This window comes from Alligator sinensis, unplaced genomic scaffold (assembly GCF_000455745.1).
Source record: "Alligator sinensis unplaced genomic scaffold, ASM45574v1 scaffold337_1, whole genome shotgun sequence".
NCBI classification, from domain to species: domain Eukaryota; kingdom Metazoa; phylum Chordata; order Crocodylia; family Alligatoridae; genus Alligator; species Alligator sinensis.
In genome coordinates, this window is record NW_005841927.1 from 1,741,805 (window position 1) to 1,759,151 (window position 17,347).

The 17,347-nt window shown below is 51.0% G+C and overlaps 1 protein-coding gene across 1 annotated transcript in view; it reads left to right on the forward strand.

Annotated features, from left to right (window-relative positions):
- The window catches only part of RUNX3 (runt related transcription factor 3), a 53,419-nt gene that overhangs the window by 25,311 nt on the left and 10,761 nt on the right, over positions 1-17,347 (forward strand). Inside the window, exon 3 of the mRNA XM_006019383.3 lies at positions 8,044-8,208. Within this exon, the coding sequence (XP_006019445.3) occupies positions 8,044-8,208 (165 nt within the window). The remainder of the gene's footprint in view (positions 1-8,043; positions 8,209-17,347) is intronic.

Consider the following 17,347-nt stretch of genomic DNA (forward strand, 5'->3'; position numbering starts at 1 on the left):
CAGGACCTTGGCCCATTCAAGACTAAATTTAGTCCAGTGAAAGTAGGAGCAGGCACGATGAGTGTGGCGTTTGCTGGGCATTCAGTGAAGTGTTTCAGGGTACACATTGCAAAAGCTCCTAATGTGCTTAGAAGCCTAGGACCAGATTTGCAAAGATATTTAGGCCCCTAAGGATTCATATACGTGCCAGATAGGATTTTCTATAGCGTCAAACCATGCTAGGACCCTAACTCCTCTCGGTTGGCCTGCCTCGCTCATGTGCTCAGGAAGTTCTGCCTCTATCAAAGGTGCCTGAAAATGTCTGAAGATCAGGCCCTGGGAGGCTGAGGCCACATTTGCGTGGTAAACGTACCGTGTCTAACGGCAGTGTCCTCAAGGGCGCTGGCCCGTGCAGGCTGCCTGGGGTGTGACCTGTCTGCACAATGCCACCAACAGGCTAAAGGAAGCGGGGTGGGCTGATTGGCCCCTCTGAAGTGGCTACCCCACATCCAGCTTAGGAGGCAGCCTGGCACGTGGGAGGGTGTCACTGCTGGGCACAGTAAGCTTGCTATGGAGATCTCATTGCAGGGATGAGTCTGTCAGGCTGTGAGCTCTCGCTGGCCACCTGCGGTCAGAGCTGCAGCCATGTGGGTTTGAAGGACTACACTATGTAAGTGGCTGTGGTGTTCCACGCGGGTTGAAACCCAGGACAGTCAGCACCACCCCAAATGAGACGTTTGTTTAGTGTCTTTGAAAGTCAGTAGGACTTAGGGTCCCAAGTGCCTCTCACTTTGGAGAGTAGAGCTTAGGCCCGTAAGTCCTCACACAGGTGCTTTGATACTGTTACTCTGGCTCTGTGATTAGACTGGGTTTTCCAGTGCTTTGGGATCTGCTGGGATAAGATGCCACTGGTACAAAAATATCCTTTGGCGTCTGCTCCATTAACAGCCACATCAGGTCGGGGAGGAGAGGTGAGAGCGCCCAGAAAGAGTTAAAGAGCTTCCCAGCAAGTCAAAGAAGAGTGAAGGGGTTATGGATCCATCGGCCGGTTTAAGTTCAGCTAATCAGCACCAGGCTATGTACAATGAACATCTCTCCCACTGTTCTGACTTCAGACAGAAAAGACCTACTGTACATGCAACATATCTGTCTACTTCCTGCCAGCTGGATGGGAGCCAACCTATTTCCTTCAAAAAGGGATATTTATTTTCATCCCTTTAGAGGCAGCCGATTCATCACAGACCACCACAGGCTAGAAAATCTTTATAAATTATCAAACTTCCCCCCTTCCTCCCCCCTTAAATATTATTTTCCTTCAGTTGTTAAAGGCAGTGTAAATCTTCTGACAGAACATGCAAGCTGAAGGGCATTGCGACACTTTCCTCTTTCTTTCAAGGCTGGAAAAAGACAGTAGCGGCAGTGTCTTGAGAAGCCAGGAGGAAGCCAAAGCAAAGACTCGGCGTGACTGATTCCCTTTCCAAATGGCGTAAGCAAGCCAACTTCAAACGTGAATAATGGGTTATCTGTGGTTGACTTTGTTAGGCAGAAGAAGAGACAGTTCCTTCTAACATTTTTCCCCCTCCCCTTTTGCTTCCACCCCTGAACTTCTGGGCTTCACTTGAAAAGGCCAGTCGAAATAGCAGTGGTCCTTGCCATTTTCTGCCATTCACAGGAAAAGTGAGCTGTAGATCCCTATCTTTCTAAATGCATATGGGGTATTTGAGCTCCTTCCAGCTGCTGAAGCTGTAGACAAGGTTGCGCTCCAGTTTCCAGTCTGTTACTCCCTCACCTCTTTCAGGGGATCAGAACTTTCTCAACCAAGTTCCTCTTGGCTTGACGTATCCCGTGCTTAGTCTCAGGCCAAAGGTGAATTTCCGTGGAAAGTTTGAGCAAAATTCAGCACTGTCATTTCTGAGTTATGGGAGCAAGAGTCAACAACCGCTTTTCCCATCTGCCCTGATTGAGAACGGTGGTGCTCACATAACTCAGGCTCTGCTGAGGCTATTCATTTCAAAGGTAGCTTGTTTCTGTAGCACTCGCTGGGGAACGTGGTGGTATGACCTATGCTCAGATTGGGATGAAATTCAGCCTTACGCTGACAACCTTTACAAGGCTTCTGCCCCACTTAAGCACTTATTTTTGAAGACTTAATGGAAATGGGAGAATTGCATAGTCCTTATACTGTACACAAAGGACACTGTCATCCGCTGGGGACTTTCCTATTGGCATCCATAGCAAAAGCTGGTTCTTAACTATCCAACAACCCACACCAAAAAGCCAAAGATATTCCAAATGTTTCTATTTATTTTCAGCATTCGGCAATTACAAATCTTGGGGTGATAAACCAGCTCTCCCCCTACAACCTTACCATTCTTCCAGTGCAGGCGTTGAAGGGAGGTCAGATCAAATGAATGTGACATTGGAGTTGCAAAGTCACTGAGAGAGAAGAAAGTGGTGAAGATACGGTGAGGGATACAGCTGCCCTCTCCAAGGATGACTGCAGCTGCAGGTGCAGCTACATGGATGTAGGACAAAGCTGCAGATCCAAGTGCCCAAGTGTGGGAGCAGATATTCGTGTTTTTATGAACGCCCTGGTCTCTCTAATAAGCTAAACCAGCAGATCAGAGTTCTGGCAGTGCTCCAGAGTTGAACTAGGATTTTGTGCCTCTGACCTATCACACCATCAAGCGCCAGTCTGTGCTCTGCAGTGCACCAGGGAAGTTCAGAACAATACTGATTGTGCTTCTTTGTAAGCTGGAGGATCAGGAGCTTGTGCCGAACGGTGGACCCCCCACACCGCGCGAGGAAGCCCCGTGCAATTTCCAATCAGGGCATGTCTGAAGTCTTGGCAGTTTCCGACGTTCTAAGAAGAGAAAGGACTATTTGGTCTTTGAAATATTTTAATGCGGAAAGCATGTCTTTAAAACATAGCTCGGAGGGCTACAGTTTCACTGCCGCATACAGGGTTTTGCTGTCTGTATTCCAGAAAAGCACCCAAAACTTCATGTATGCTTTTTATTATTGCCCAAAGTGTCAGATTCACATCAGTTCTTCCATATGGGAAATGTTCAGTGGGATTGTTTGTTTGATCTAGTGATATGGATCTTGTTATTACATTGGTGATCAAAGGGGACCTGTTAGGCTTACTCATATCAGAGTTACTTGACTGAGACGTAGGATCCACACCTTTAAAACACCTTCCTTGTTGACAAGAAGCGGGTCGAGTCAGTGGCTGTCATTATTTTTTTTTCACATCAGGGATCTGTATTTCCATACTTGAGTCATGAGTAAAGGTGATAGTTGTTTCAAAATGCGACTGTGCTGTGAATGTTGTGGCACAAAACAGTCCCCCAGCAATGGCTTTCATATGTGCCAGTGCCGTCCTGGGGTGAGCAGCACTTCTCGAGACTGGTTCCTTGGGCCCTAATCCGAAGCCAATTCAAGTCCCCTGCTGGCGTCGGTGGACTGGGGGTCAGGTCGCACCACTTTCCTATCCTTCCAGGTGCAGACCTGTTGTTCCTTCGTTAGTGCTGGTTTGCTTGATGAGCTGATGATGAAGGCCCCGCGGTGAGCTGAGCTGCTGCATAAATCAAAAGCTGAGGATGTTCCCATATAAGCAGCACATGAATAGAGACTCCGCTCTTGCGTGACATGTGCTGATGCTCCAGGCCAGAAGTGACAAGTGACAGGAAGTCTACGTGGTGCCGGGTGTGCGAAACAGACTTGTGAATCCCGCTGCCTACGTTTTTTTAGTTCCTAAGCTGCTGTTCTGCAAGCTGGGCCCCATTGTTCCCCTTGGCTTGAATGTTCAAAAGTGACTCGTGATTTTGGTGCCTTCTTTTTTGGGGGTGCTGTATTTGGGACCCCCACAAGGAAAGTTGATTTTTAGAAAGCGGGTGCTCAGCGCTGTCTTGGAAAAAACCCCAAAAAACAGGCTCACTTAAGACCTCCGCAGTTACCAGACACTTCTGAAAATGTCAGGCTTTGCCTTTGTTTCCCTGGTACGGGGGATAGGAGCCTATTAGATTGTATAAGGACCGATATAAGGACTTCTCTTCAGGTCTGGTAAAGTGTGATCATTAAAAACATCGGCAGCATAACACACGTCTATGTTTAAATGTTTTCTGTGTTAACTAGTAACATTCTTGCTTGACCAATCTCATTTCCTTCTACGACCAGGTGACCTATCACCTGGACAAGGGAGAAGAGATTGATGTCATATATCTTGACTTCAAAAAAGCCTTCGATCTGGTGTCCCATGATCGCCTCTTGGAGAAACTGGCCAATTGTCGCCTTGGGTCCTCCACGATCCGCTGGCTGGAAAATTGGCTCCGGGGTCGGACCCAGAGGGTAGTAATCGATGGAAGTCACTCATCGTGGTGTCCTGTGACCAGTGGGGTCCCCCAAGGCGCTGTCCTTGGACCCATTCTGTTCAACATCTTCATCAATGATGTGGACACTGGAGTCAGAAGCGGACTGGCCAAGTTCGCCGATGACACCAAACTTTGGGGCAAAGCATCCACACCAGAAGACAGGCAGGTTATCCAGGCTGACCTGAACAGGCTCAGCAAGTGGGCGGACGAGAATCTGATGGTGTTCAACGCCGATAAATGCAAGGTTCTCCACCGTGGGGAAAAAAAACCCGCAGCATCCTTATAGGCTCGGCAGTGCTACGCTGGCTAGCACTATGGAAGAAAGAGACTTGGGGTCATCATTGACCACAAGATGAACATGAGCCTGCAATGCGATGCGGCGGCTAGTAAAGCGACCAAAACGCTGGCTTGCATCCATAGATGCTTCTCAAGCAAATCCCAGGACATCATTCTCCCCTTGTACTCGGCCTTAGTGAGGCCACAGCTGGAGTACTGTGTCCAGTTTTGGGCTCCACAATTCAAAAAGGATGTGGAGAAGCTTGAGAGAGTCCAGAGAAGAGCCACGCGCATGATCAGAGGTCAGGGAAGCAGACCCTACGATGACAGGCTGAGAGCCCTGGGGCTCTTTAGCCTGGAAAAGCGCAGGCTCAGGGGTGATCTGGTGGCCACCTACAAGTTTATCAGGGGTGACCACCAGCATCTGGGGGAACGTTTGTTCACCAGAGCGCCCCAAGGGATGACGAGGTCGAATGGTCACAAACTACTTCAAGATCGTTTCAGGCTGGACATAAGGAAGAATTTCTTTCCTGTCCGAGCCCCCAAGGTCTGGAACAGCCTGCCACCGGAGGTGGTTCAAGCGCCTTCATTGAACACCTTCAAGATGAAACTGGATGCTCATCTTGCTGGGATCCTATGACCCCAGCTGACTTCCTGCCCTTTGGGCGGGGGGCTGGACTCGATGATCTACCGAGGTCCCTTCCAGCCCTGATGTCTATGAAATCCTCGCGGTATTTTCAACTGAGGCTAAGAGAGTTAGTTACCCAACTCCCGTTAAATCTCAGTGGCATTTGGCTTTTAAAGTACCGTGGGGATCTCTAAAAATCCCAACCTGAGATAATTAAAAGGCAAAGAGTCAAAAAACAACAACTCTTTTTCACTTTGTATTCCAATTAACACGTGTAACACAATAACGAAGCCGTCCCTGTTACAGCGAGACACTCCACCGCCTGTTCTCCTCTCCCTAGGAGAGGATGAAAGAACAGACGTGACAGAAAGTGACCCCAGATTTGCCACCAAGGAGTGTTTTCCCCAGGTCAGTTTGGCAAGGCTTTGGGGGTTCTGCCTCCCTTTGCAGCAGGGAGCATAGCCGTCTTCCTAAGATCATCTGACCGTACATTCACCTAATAACTTCCCCACCATTGCAGTGGAAGGGTACTGATGGTCTCCCCTGCTTTTTGCCTCTGGCTTGTTGTAGGGTCTGTTTTGTTTGGATCGTGTGCTTTTGGGCCGTGGCGTGTTGGGGGCTGTAGATGAATTTTCGGACTCTAGAAATAAACGGCTGCCTGAGAAGGCAGAGAGCTGGACTCAGGAGCCTTACTGTTCGTGTGCTTCAAAGGTTGGTGCACAGCTGAAGAGGCTTGGTACTACGGCGATGAATGCAGTGCAAGACCCCATGCAGGACAGGACAGCCCTCTGCGGTATTGATTCGATGCCTCCTTTATTCACGTCAGGTAGCTCGGCAAGCAAAAGCAGCTTGCTCTGTTTCACTTTCTGTTTGCAATCCGTTTTCACTTTCTGGTCCCATGCACCAGCCCAGGGCTGTCACGTCTGGGATTTACCACTCCAAGGGAACAGGGTTGGAAGAGGAGGGAAACTTGGCGTCAGCATTTTTTTCAAAAAGTGAAAATGTTTTAACAGCCTTTGCCCCCTTTTTGTGACAGTCTTTGATGAGGAAATCCAGAGAGATTGCTACAGCTCCCACTGATTTCCTGAATTTGGAGCCTGGAGCTACTTGCTGGTGTCCCTGGAGACCCATGAAGCTTGAGCTGAATCGTGATTCGAGAGAGTGCGCGTAGGGCTGTGATTTGGCAGTGAGCGCCGATGCTGCGGTCAGACCCCGTCGGGGCATTCGGCGAACTCCCAGCCCCGACCCGCTTGGTGCGCGTGGGGAATTCCACGCGCCCGGGCTGCCGAACGCAGATCTACGTGAGACGAGACGAGCACGTGCAGGATAACGGGTTGCAGACCAGAAGAGAGGAAGTGCAGGGACTTTCGTGCGACTTCCATCGTAGGCTGTAACAGCGTTTGCTCTGTGCAGATGTTTGCGTGCGGTGAAGGGAGTGAGGATGAAGAGCTCAGATCTGGGTCTTTCAGACCCAACAGTATCCGTTCTTTAAAAGGCAGCTGATGCTGTGTTTTAGTTCCTCTATGTGATGCGATATGGTTGCCTCTAGTTGTGCAGCTGTGGTTTGTCAGGAGTGAGAGCTGTGAGTCATGAACCCTGGGATCTATTCCTGGCCATGCTGCTAACTCCTTGTGGTACCTTAATGTCTCTGTCACCCCTCTTTCCCCTTATAGAAGGGGATGATATACACCCACCTTGCAAAACATTGGGAGATCTTGTGATGACAGGTGCCAAGTGTATTATGTGGGCACATATACGTCAGTTAAGAGAGCGAGCAGAGTCTGGGGGCCAGAGCCAGAGCGCAGTTACGTTGGTGTACGTTTGGAGTAAGTCTCGCTGCCTTGGAGTCCCTCCAGGTTTATATGGGTGTAGCTGAGACTGGAATCCAGCCCAGGGAGAGTGAAAACATCCAATGATGATTAATTCAGCAAAATGTGAAAGTTGTGTGTCAAGCGTGTTTCATGCTTCACTTGCCCCAGGCTGATTAGCATCAATTAAATAATTATGGCCCCGGTCTCGCAGCTCAGGAGCACAGTGTTCCTTACAGACGCTGCGACTGTTGCAGTACTTCTGTGGGTTGGGCGAGTGTTTGCCCCCCATTTGACAGATGAGGAGACTGAGGAAGAGAGAGCACATGCCCACAGAGTGACTATGAGCAGAGCCATCTCTCTCGAATCCTGTCCTGGTGGCTGAAGCCCGAGACCCTCCTCCTGTCTCCAGCATCGGTCTGATCAGGGCACAGTTGGGTTGTCCGAGAGTCTGGGTAGCTGGACTGAAAAGTACCTTCCTGTCTTCTGTGCGATGAGCAAACGCTGTAAAGCTATTTTGAATTCAACTTTTCCTGTGCTCATTTCCCAGCTGTCTAACAATGGTGCCAAGACATGGCGTTTTCAACCACGTGCGTGTGTTTTGGCTTCTTTTTCCCAGTGATTTAAGAGAGGTGGCAGGGCCATGGAGGGGGCAGCGGGAGACCTTTGTTCTGGTTCCCTCCTGCCATTGACCTGCAGCCTGTCGCAGGCTAAGTCACTTCCCCGCACCGTGCCTTCATTTCCTCTGCCAGCCTTTGTGTGCCTTGTCTCGTGAGACTCTCTCTTTGGGACCGGTGCTTATTACGTGTGTGTCCAGTGCCTGCAGCAACGGGGTTTCGATCTCGGTCGGGTCTTCCCTGTGCTATCCCGCTAGAAATAACGCTGACAACTGTGGGTGTTTGCATTCTTCCTTCATGTTGACACGGCTCTCTGGTCAAAGGCGGCTGCTTAGAGATCACGTTCTCTTATGATGTTTCAGGACACAGACAAAAACTAGAGGACCAAGCCAAATCCTACTCTGATCGCTACAGTGAGCTGGATCGTCTGCGCCAGTCTATGAGAGTCACCCCAGCAGCTCCCAACCCCCGCGGATCCTTGAGTGCCCCAGGTCACTTCGGGTCGCAGGCTCAGACTCCGATGCAAGGTACCCGTTTGGTTCATTCACACGCGCCTGGTTCTACACTTGAATCTCTTAGGCTGATCCGGACAGTCTGGCCCAGGGTTCGGAGGGAGCGCCCCTTGAGCCATGCCAGAAAGGTGGTGTTCTCCTTCCTGACTTTGCCAGCATGTGTTAAGTCTGCCCTGCGTGGGGATAAGGCCCCCGTGGCCGAAGGTTTCAGCTTCTCATTGGGGTTGGAGTGATGTCAGGAGTGGTCATCCAGGAAGGAGCCCTGTGCTGGTGAAGGCAGCTTGAAATGGGAAAGTGCCACGCTGACGGGTGTGTGGGAGCTGCCCCCCACTCCAGCCCCTGGGGTCCCTTTGCCTCTCCTGGTGGGGATTCCCATGAAATGAGAGCGGACCACAGGGCTGGGGCCAGAAGCCTAAAACTCATCAGATTTACTCGTTGTGCTCACATACGCGGCCCTGAGGAAAATGGATTTTCCCACTTCAGGCAGCAGATCCATGAGGTGAGGGGAGAGGAGGGATCTAGCTACTGACTTTAAATTCAGAAGCCGCTTGAACACGTATGCACTTGTGCAGGTAGGCTGCTAGACACGGCCCAGAAAGGGCGTGTTACACACTACATGGATCTCAGAACTGTTTCTTCTCTGCTAGCACGCTCTCATGCCAGATCTGATCTCTCAGCTCACCAAACGGTGATAATCCCCTACATACATGTGCACGGACACACACAGACTAAAGTTAGTCCCAAGTCAGTCCATACCCACAGTGTTACTGTGCAATAAGGTGTCTACACGTGTGTTACTGCGCAGTAACTAATCGGGCATAAATTTGATACCTGCATGATGCAGGTATCAAATTTACACTCAAGTCGGCATATGTCACCATATTTACTGTGCAGTATGAGTGTGCACGTGTAGACACAGCTGTACTGCACGGTAATTTTGGTTACTGCATAGTAAATGCATATGTGTAGACATGCCCATGAAGTACAAAAGGTTGGGAAAGGTTAGAAATTAAGTCATTTCTTGCTAAAATTGTCTGGTTCTTTTTTTTTTCCATCAAAATTTGGGTGAAAATTGTAAGAGAACAGAATTTGTTGGAGAGGGTTACCGTTTCAGCTGTACCTAAATTACGTAGGCTTAAATGTCATTAACTGTCAATAAAACTTAACCCTAAGTCACTTAAAACCTTTCGAGTTTTACCACCGCTCCACACCCACCCAGCGGTAAATCGGAGCAACATTTTTGTTTGGTTTTATTCATGGCCGTTCAGTTTTTTACCAGCTCTACTTGGACTTCTCTTTAAGAATGGTGGATCCTGTTAAAAGGATGCAGTCAACCAGCAATAGGACTATTGACTGAGGGTTTTTAAAAGAGAGGGAAAGTCTTTATAGACTGATTATACAGAATGGTCTTTCATGATTGAAAAAAATCCACTGTAAACGGTTTTTGAAACGACCCGTTCTCCTGCAGCGCTGAGAACCCAACGGTAGCAGTTTCGGGCAAAGGCCTGAGATCAGATAGCAACACTGACTCAGAACCAAAGTGGAAGCGTCTGGGCTAAGCTCACTGCTTGAAGAGCACATCAAGCCAGAGCAGAGGGAGTGAAGAGTGAGCAAAGTGCTTAAAAAGCTTTCTTTTCTCATACTCTAACATTGGAAGGAACTTTCATTAAAGCCTCGCGGGGCAAATCCTGTGCGTAGTTACACGGCTATAAATTTGCAGCAACCCTGTTACGCTTAATGGACCCGCATGTGCTTCATCACTGTAATGGTGACAGTGTCCTTCTGACAGCACGCTCCATAACCAATAGTAATACTAAGCCTCTCTCTCGTACACACACAGGTTATTCACAAAGACCATAGTTTTTATACAGGCAATTGGAGCTCACCCCAGGCCAAGAATAACAGAGGAGTTAACAGGCTTGTAGTTTTTCTCATGGCTTGGCACGCTCTTAGGTAACGCATAGGAGGACCGCTGAAGCAGACCGAGCTGACCCGGGTTGGGAGGGACAAGAGGGGCATGCTGGACACAGCCTCCATTACCACTGTACCTCGCGGGCATAGTGGGGTCAGCCCTGCAGCACCCTGGCAAGGTGCTCGAGGTGCCACTGGAAGTCAGTGGAGGAACTGGGTTTCTGGCTGAAGGTCTGACTTCCTGTGGGCATCAAATAGGACTGAATGGCTCTTGATTTAGAGCATCGACTGTTCGTGGCCCGATGGGTGTTCTTAATGTTTCGGGCTTTGTGCCCAGCAGTTGTGCGAGACGGTCTTGTTTGCAGAGTTTTTAAGAACAGGTTAGACAAGTAGTTGTCTGGGGTGATTCAGAAGGGGGGTTAGCCTAAATGACCTTCTGCGGGTGCTTCCAGTCCTACTTTTCTGAAGGCTATTGCATGGCCCAGTCCTAGCACACGACGGCTGTGCAGCCTCCCCTCCCAAAACCAAATGGGGACAGACATGGACTGTACGAGCAGCAGACAGCTGCAACCTGAGCTGCCCTCCACATAATCCCTCAGTTCATCATTCCTGTTTTGAGTTGCAAAAGCAGGGATTAATGCTCCAGGTAGGCAGCTGTTGTAGAGGAGAACGCGCTGCGTGTGTCTAGGCTCCGCCCCCACTTCCTGTGGCCACACCCAGTCCCACCTCGGTAAGGCGGTGGAATGACTCAGCCGGGGAGAAGAAAGCCAGTCGGCGAGGGCGGCACCTTGCCCTCGAGGGTGGAGGCTTGTGACTAGAAGTAGGTGACATTTTTTGGCAGAAACGGTTTTTGGGGGGAAAAAAGAAAGGCGATTTGGTGGTGCTGGTATGTGGCACCCGTTGGCTTGGGGTTTGCCAGTGGGTTGTGTCGGCCTCCCCTCCCCCTCCCATCACCCGAAACTGGGCAAAATGTTTCATCTTCACGTTTGCCAAGCAGAGCCCTCCTTTCATTTTCTTTCTACAATAAGTTTAAAAAAGCCAAACCGCTTGCAAGCCACTGCTTGCTGCAGGCACACGGGCACCTCGTGCTGCTGTTTCTGGCCGCGGCTGGCGGTGCTCCTGCCTGTCCGGCTCTGGGGCAGGCGTCGGGAGCAGAGCTACAAGCTCCAGCAAAGGAGAGAAGCACGGAGCCTGATGCCGGAGCAGAAAGGCCCTGGCTCTCCCTGTCTGACCCAGCGGTGCTGGGAGAATCACGAAGGCAATGCTGTTGGCTTCTAATAGCCTGGCAATGTTTTCAAGGGGGGAAACGGTAACCCAGTGTGGCTTGGGGTCATGGCGGGGAACGTGCCCCCCAGCCCCGCTCCGACTGCTTTGGCTCCCCCGGCCATTTCTGCCCAGAGCCCGTGCACGGTGCTCCGGCTGATCCCGGGAGCCCCTGTGTTGACCTAGGGTAGCAATCCTTGCTGCCGCAGGAAAGAGCTGTGTGTGAACCAGGCGCTCTGCTAGGCTCTGGGGGGGGTGTATGTCGCACACCCAGGCTCTTGCTCATGGATCAGCTTTTTGTGCCCACCCGTGCGGATGCTTTTTCCTCAGTTCCCATATCTGGCTCAAGCCAACACACATCCAGCTCCAACCCCAGACCTGGCAACAAACCCTCCCTCCTCTCCCCCGGCCCTTCCCACCACCGTAACACCTTCTCCCATCTGTAGCCTGCCCAGAGTACAGTTGTGCTGGGCCAGGTCCTGCTCTTCTTGGTTCTCCTGCTAGGAACCAGGAGTGTCTACAGCTGAGGTCCGAGGAGTGGCTTTGCAGTTATGTTGGTGTAAAAGGGAGCAGAGCTTGGCTCTCTGCCATCGGTATGAGGCTTTCACCGAGGCGGGTCCTGGAGTTTATAAATAGCCCCATGTAAAACGTTCTTTTTGAGGTTAAATGGCCTCAAACTGAAAAACTCCCTGTAAGAGAAAACCCAGTCATTTCTGACGGGAAGCTTAGAAAGACAGTTTTCCCAACACCATGGCCAAGGGGGTCAGGTTCTCCTCTCACCCTGGGACCAGTTGTTATAGCACCATTGCTTTCAGCCAGCTTAGTCCTGATTTACATCCTCGCAAGTGGAAAAGACAATTGCACCCCTTGCATATCGGCTTGAAACCGCAGTGCTTTTGTGTTCCCAGGCCCAGGTCTGCTGTCGCACCGGGCTGGTGGAAGTGCTACACGAGACAAAGGAGTTGGGTACGATTTACCCTCTTGTGTCATTGAAGCCACAACCCGGCCTTGCAGCCTGACACAGGCGGTGCCAGAGCTACCCGGGCTGCACCATCGGCTTCCACGGAGCTGGGCTCACGCCACGGGGGCCTCTGGCCCCATATTTCTGCAGCAATCCCGGAAAATCTGAGATTTAAAAATCCTGGCTCCCCCGTCCCGAGCGCAGAACGCCAAGCTGTCATTAGACCGGCTTGAAATTGTGCCTTGTGACAGGGCCTGCACGGGCAGGGCTCCACGGGTTTTCCCTGCGCTGCCAAGTTTCCCATCTTTGTTTCTTTCCTTTCTCTTTCCCTTGCTAGGTTCTTGCTTTGAGGGTTTTGTCTCTTGGCTAAAATAGTTGAGCAGGCTCCAGAAATGAAAGGAGATGTTGAAGGAACTCATTCCCGACTGCCTGAAGCTGCTCGGGGTCACGTGGCTCAGCGAAGGCTGCTGGAGCGGTAGCAAACCCACGTGCTCCAGGAAAAATCCAATTGTCCTAACAGCTGGCTAACTCTCTGTGGGCTTCTCTTTGCTTTGCTCTTGCTTGCTTGCTTTCTCTTTCTTTTTTCCTTCAAATTGCCAGAGTCAGGGCCAAATACGGTTGAAGACACAAGAGTATTGTCGCGGTGACTTTAGTGGGGGCGGGAGCAGGGCCCAAGGATACGGCACATCCCAGTGGTGCAGCCACGGCCCGTAACGTGCTGTGGACATCGGGCCAGTGGGTCCCTACTTGAGGTTTTCTCCTGGGGATAGAAATTCCTCCAGTGCAGCGGTCCTCGACCTTTTTGGGATAGAGGTACCCCCTCGCTGGGCGTGAGGCCTCCCTCCATAACTTTTGTGAGCCGAGTGGCACCCAGTTTCAAAAGCTAATTTACAGATTACAGTGCTTACCTCTTTAGCCAGGCTGGCCAGTAGAGACATGTTTGAGCCTGACTTATCTGCTGAGTTTACATCCTCAGACCTCAAAGCACCCTTCAAAGAAGCTGGCCCTGTCACCCTGGCTGAGAATCACTGCTCCAGTGAAACTGGGCTCTGACCCCAGCCCTCCCAGCTGGTGCTATGGGGTGCGGCCAGGGGAAGGTCGTTTCTGCAGCCCTGCGAGCCCTGGGTGCTGGAACAAGTCTGTGGTCGCTGGCAGCTGTTATCCTCCGGGGCACAGTGGAGTGAACAAATACCAAGTCAAGGTCTTCACTGTCCAGCCGGGATGAGTATACGAAGGGCCTTCAACCTGGGAGCATTTAGTTTTATAGGTAGAATTTGCTATCTTTTTCTTAGAAAGAAGCAAGACTCGCCCTAACTGCAAACCCACAGGCAGCTGTAACGGGGGGTGAAGCCGGGCGCCTCCCCTTACATCCAAACACGCAGCGACGAAGCAAAGGGAGACATGATTTACACACGCCATTGCAACACACTTCCTCTGCCTGGCTGTCGGGCAGGGCCCCTGGGCTTCGGGGCTTTGCGAATGACTCACTGCGACATAACGGGCCAGGTTCTCTCTACTATCCATTGCGGGGAGGCTCGTGGAAAAGGAAGAACATTGTCCTTTTCCTCCAGTACATTTCAAAACTGCTGCCCAGTGTGTGCGGGCCCGTCGGTGGGGGGAATCCAGAGGAAGGCAGGCCCTGTTGTTACTGGGAGTCTTCCTGCTGGCGGCTGGTAGTGGGACTGGGTCAGATCCGCAGGGTGCCTGAGGGGGCGAGGGCTTGGTGTTCGGAGGTGCTGAGTGCCCCCTGCTCTCCGTGGCATCACATTTGCAGCTTAGCACGTTTTCATAGGACTTGAGCCCATTAGTATTTGTGGGCGATCCTGTGAGGTGGTCATCACAGGTTGTTAGGCCTGTGTTCTGCAGGGGATCGGGGCAGTGGTCCCCTCCAGCTCTGGAGTCTGCCAGTAGCTCCACGTTCACCCTGCCCCTCCCCAGCATGTGCCCTGGTAACCAGCTGTGGCCCAGCAGCGTTTCCAAAAGGGACCGGCGTTGCCGTCATTAGCTGTTGTGAGTTTTAAACTATCCGTGTTAAGATTCAGAGTTTGGATCGTAAGGAAGAACGTAGGGGCAGGTCAGCCACCCCCGAGTGATTGCGTCTCTCCCCAAAGAGTGTGCAGCACAGACTAAGAGAAGATGCAGTCAAGGGGTAAGGGAAGTAAGCAGTGGGACTAGGAGAATACTGAAATCTGGGGTGAGGTGGGCACGCTAGCAGGGAGGGAAAGACTGCAGCAAGACCTGGATAGGTTGCAAGGGTGGGCTAACAAAAACAAGATGTGTTTCAATACTGACAAGGGCAGGGTGCTGCACTTGGGCAGTAGTAACCAGCAGCACACTTATAAGATGGGAAACTCCCTACTTGAGAGCACGGAGGCAGAAAGGGATCTTGGAGTCGTCATTGACTCCAAGATGAACATGGGCTGACAATGCGAGGTCACGGTCGCCTGGGCTAACTGGACTCTACTGTGCATCCATAGGTGCATCTCAAGTAGGGCCGAGGAGTTGATCCTCCCCCTCTACGCGACACTGGTCAGGCCACAGCTGGAGTACTGTGTCCAGTTCTGGGCACCCCACTTCAAGAGGGATGTGGACAACATTGAGAGGGTCCAGAGGAGGGCCACCCGCATGATCCGGGGACAGCAGGGCAGACCCTACAATGAGAGGCTATGGGACCTGAACCTGTTCAGCCTCCACAAGAGAAGGCTGAGGGGGGACCTTGTGGCCATCTATAAACTCACTAGGGGGGACCAGAAGGGTTTGGGGGAGACCTTGTTTCCCCTAGCACCCGCCGGGATAACAAGGAATAATGGCCACAAGTTGTTGGAGAGTAGGTTCAGATTAGACATCCATAGGAACTACTTCACAGTCAGGGCAGCTAGGATCTGGAACCAACTTCCAAGGAAAGTGGTGCTGGCTCCTACCCTGGGGGGTCTTTAAGAAGTGGCTTGATGCCTACCTGGCTGGGGTCACTTGAGCCCGGTTTCCCTCCTGCCCAGGCAGGGGGTCGGACTTGAAGATCTACAAGGTCCTGTCCGACCCAACTTCTAGGATTCTATGAGGAAGGGCCGGAGGGTAACGGAAAAGGGGTTACTTTAGCTTAGCTAATGCACAACTATGTTTTTCAAGGATACAGAATAAAACCTGGATTGCTGCTAGCCTTAGAAGTCCAGCACTGGTGAATCCTATGGTGAAGCCAGTCTTGCCCACATTAGAAAATCTGCACTGGTTTAACTCCAGTGAGTTTAAATCAGTTGAGAGAGAACCATCACACCAGTGCATTTAAACGCATGCAAGCCCTGCGTAAACTCTCCTCTCTGCCGGTGGCATTGGTCTAGCTTTGCTCCTACTTGTACCAGCGCTCCTGTGGAGGTGAGTGGGAGCAAAGCTCGGTGCCAGACACTTTTGGAAATTCTCCCCTCTTGCATCTCCCCGTGTGACAGGGCCACGACGAGCTTCGAAGCCGACTACGGGGAGGTTCTCTGCAAGAGTTAACAGGAGTAGCCGGACTTTACAGCTGTTTAACTACCTTGATCTTAAATGCTTTTAGCTAAACCCAGGGCAGTTTTTTTTCTCATACAGACATGCCACAGAAGAATGCTTTACTATATGCACTTACAATCTGTGTGTGTGTGTGCGCACGCGTGTTTCAGATATTTAAAGTATTGAGTTACTTTTAAGGCATCTCCTGGCATAGCCAGGTAGTGCCCCATTGTTTCAGAACTGCAATGTGGCTGATCTGAGGTTAAAATGTGAATTATGGGCCCAGCGAACGCACTGAATTGCTGCTTCCTAATCCTTGTCTAGATTGACTTATGGTTTCTTTAAAATATCCTTGTCTTAATGCATAAAAACATTCTACCCGTCTAAATTGTTTCCAAAGGAAGTTAGGCAAACATTAGTGGGAGAAAAATATATCGTGGGCTGCAACGTCAGCCTCAAAGGAAGGAACATACCAAGATGGGTTTCCTGGCTTCCTTCTCTTTTTGCATGTTCCAGCATCTTTCTTTAAACTGCTCTTCTGGTCCGGTAAATTAGATTTACACGTGGGGCAGTAATCATCCCTGAAATGAACGGAGGTAATTGGGTCCCTAATGTGTAAAGATGGACTGTAACCCAGTACTGAAACGGAGCAGCTTGTGCGCTAATAGCATTTAGCAGCGTGAGATGCTCATTTCGTCAAGCGGATGCACTTGCTCTGCCTACCTGTCGCGTGCAGCTGCCTCGGTGTCAGGACACGGCAGCTCCGGGAAGTGAAATCAGGAGTCATGGTTATTCGAAACAGCGGCAGAAAGATGTTGCTCATTTGGAACGTGGTGCGGCCCCCAGAGTGAACTGGTCTCCTTTTATTGAGCTGTACGGCCTTCTCGAAGCAATCGGGATCTTTGTTTTTCTCCTGTCTACAGTAGCTTGAAGCCCTGACTCTTCCGTAGGGCCACCGAGCACAGCTGTTTTTGGCAAAAGGGAACATCCCTGAATTCAGCCTGGCTCTTGCTTTGTTCTAGAGCGTTGTGCTACCAGCTCTTCCTTCAGATTTGAAGCTAGGAAGATGGGAGGAGTGGAGAGCTGGTCGGCCAAGGGACGACCAAAAGAGCTTGGCTAGTCCACTCCAGGAAAATGAAGGCTGAGCAGGGATAGGAGTGATCTCTCTGAGGGGGGCCATGGATAGTTTAGGCTGGAAATTAGAAGCTGGTTTCTAACCATCAGAGCCACCAGGGTTGGGAGCAGCTTTTTGAAGGGAACAAAAAACCCTGAGTACTTCTGAAATGGAGCTCAGTAAGTTCATGAAAGGGATTGTACGGTGGGATTGCCTGGGATCCCGTGGTTAGGTGAGCACGAGGCAGAGTTCAGATAACTAGGTAGTGTCTGAGCAAGCGTTTAACTGTGAAAGGATGTGGAAGAAACGAAGCTAGTTTTGCTGTATTCCTTGATGGGTTGTTGAGGGGGTGGAAGAAGTGAGGGGGGGTGCATGCGCACATGCATATGTACACCCCCCCCCCCCCCCCCCACGCACAAACTTTT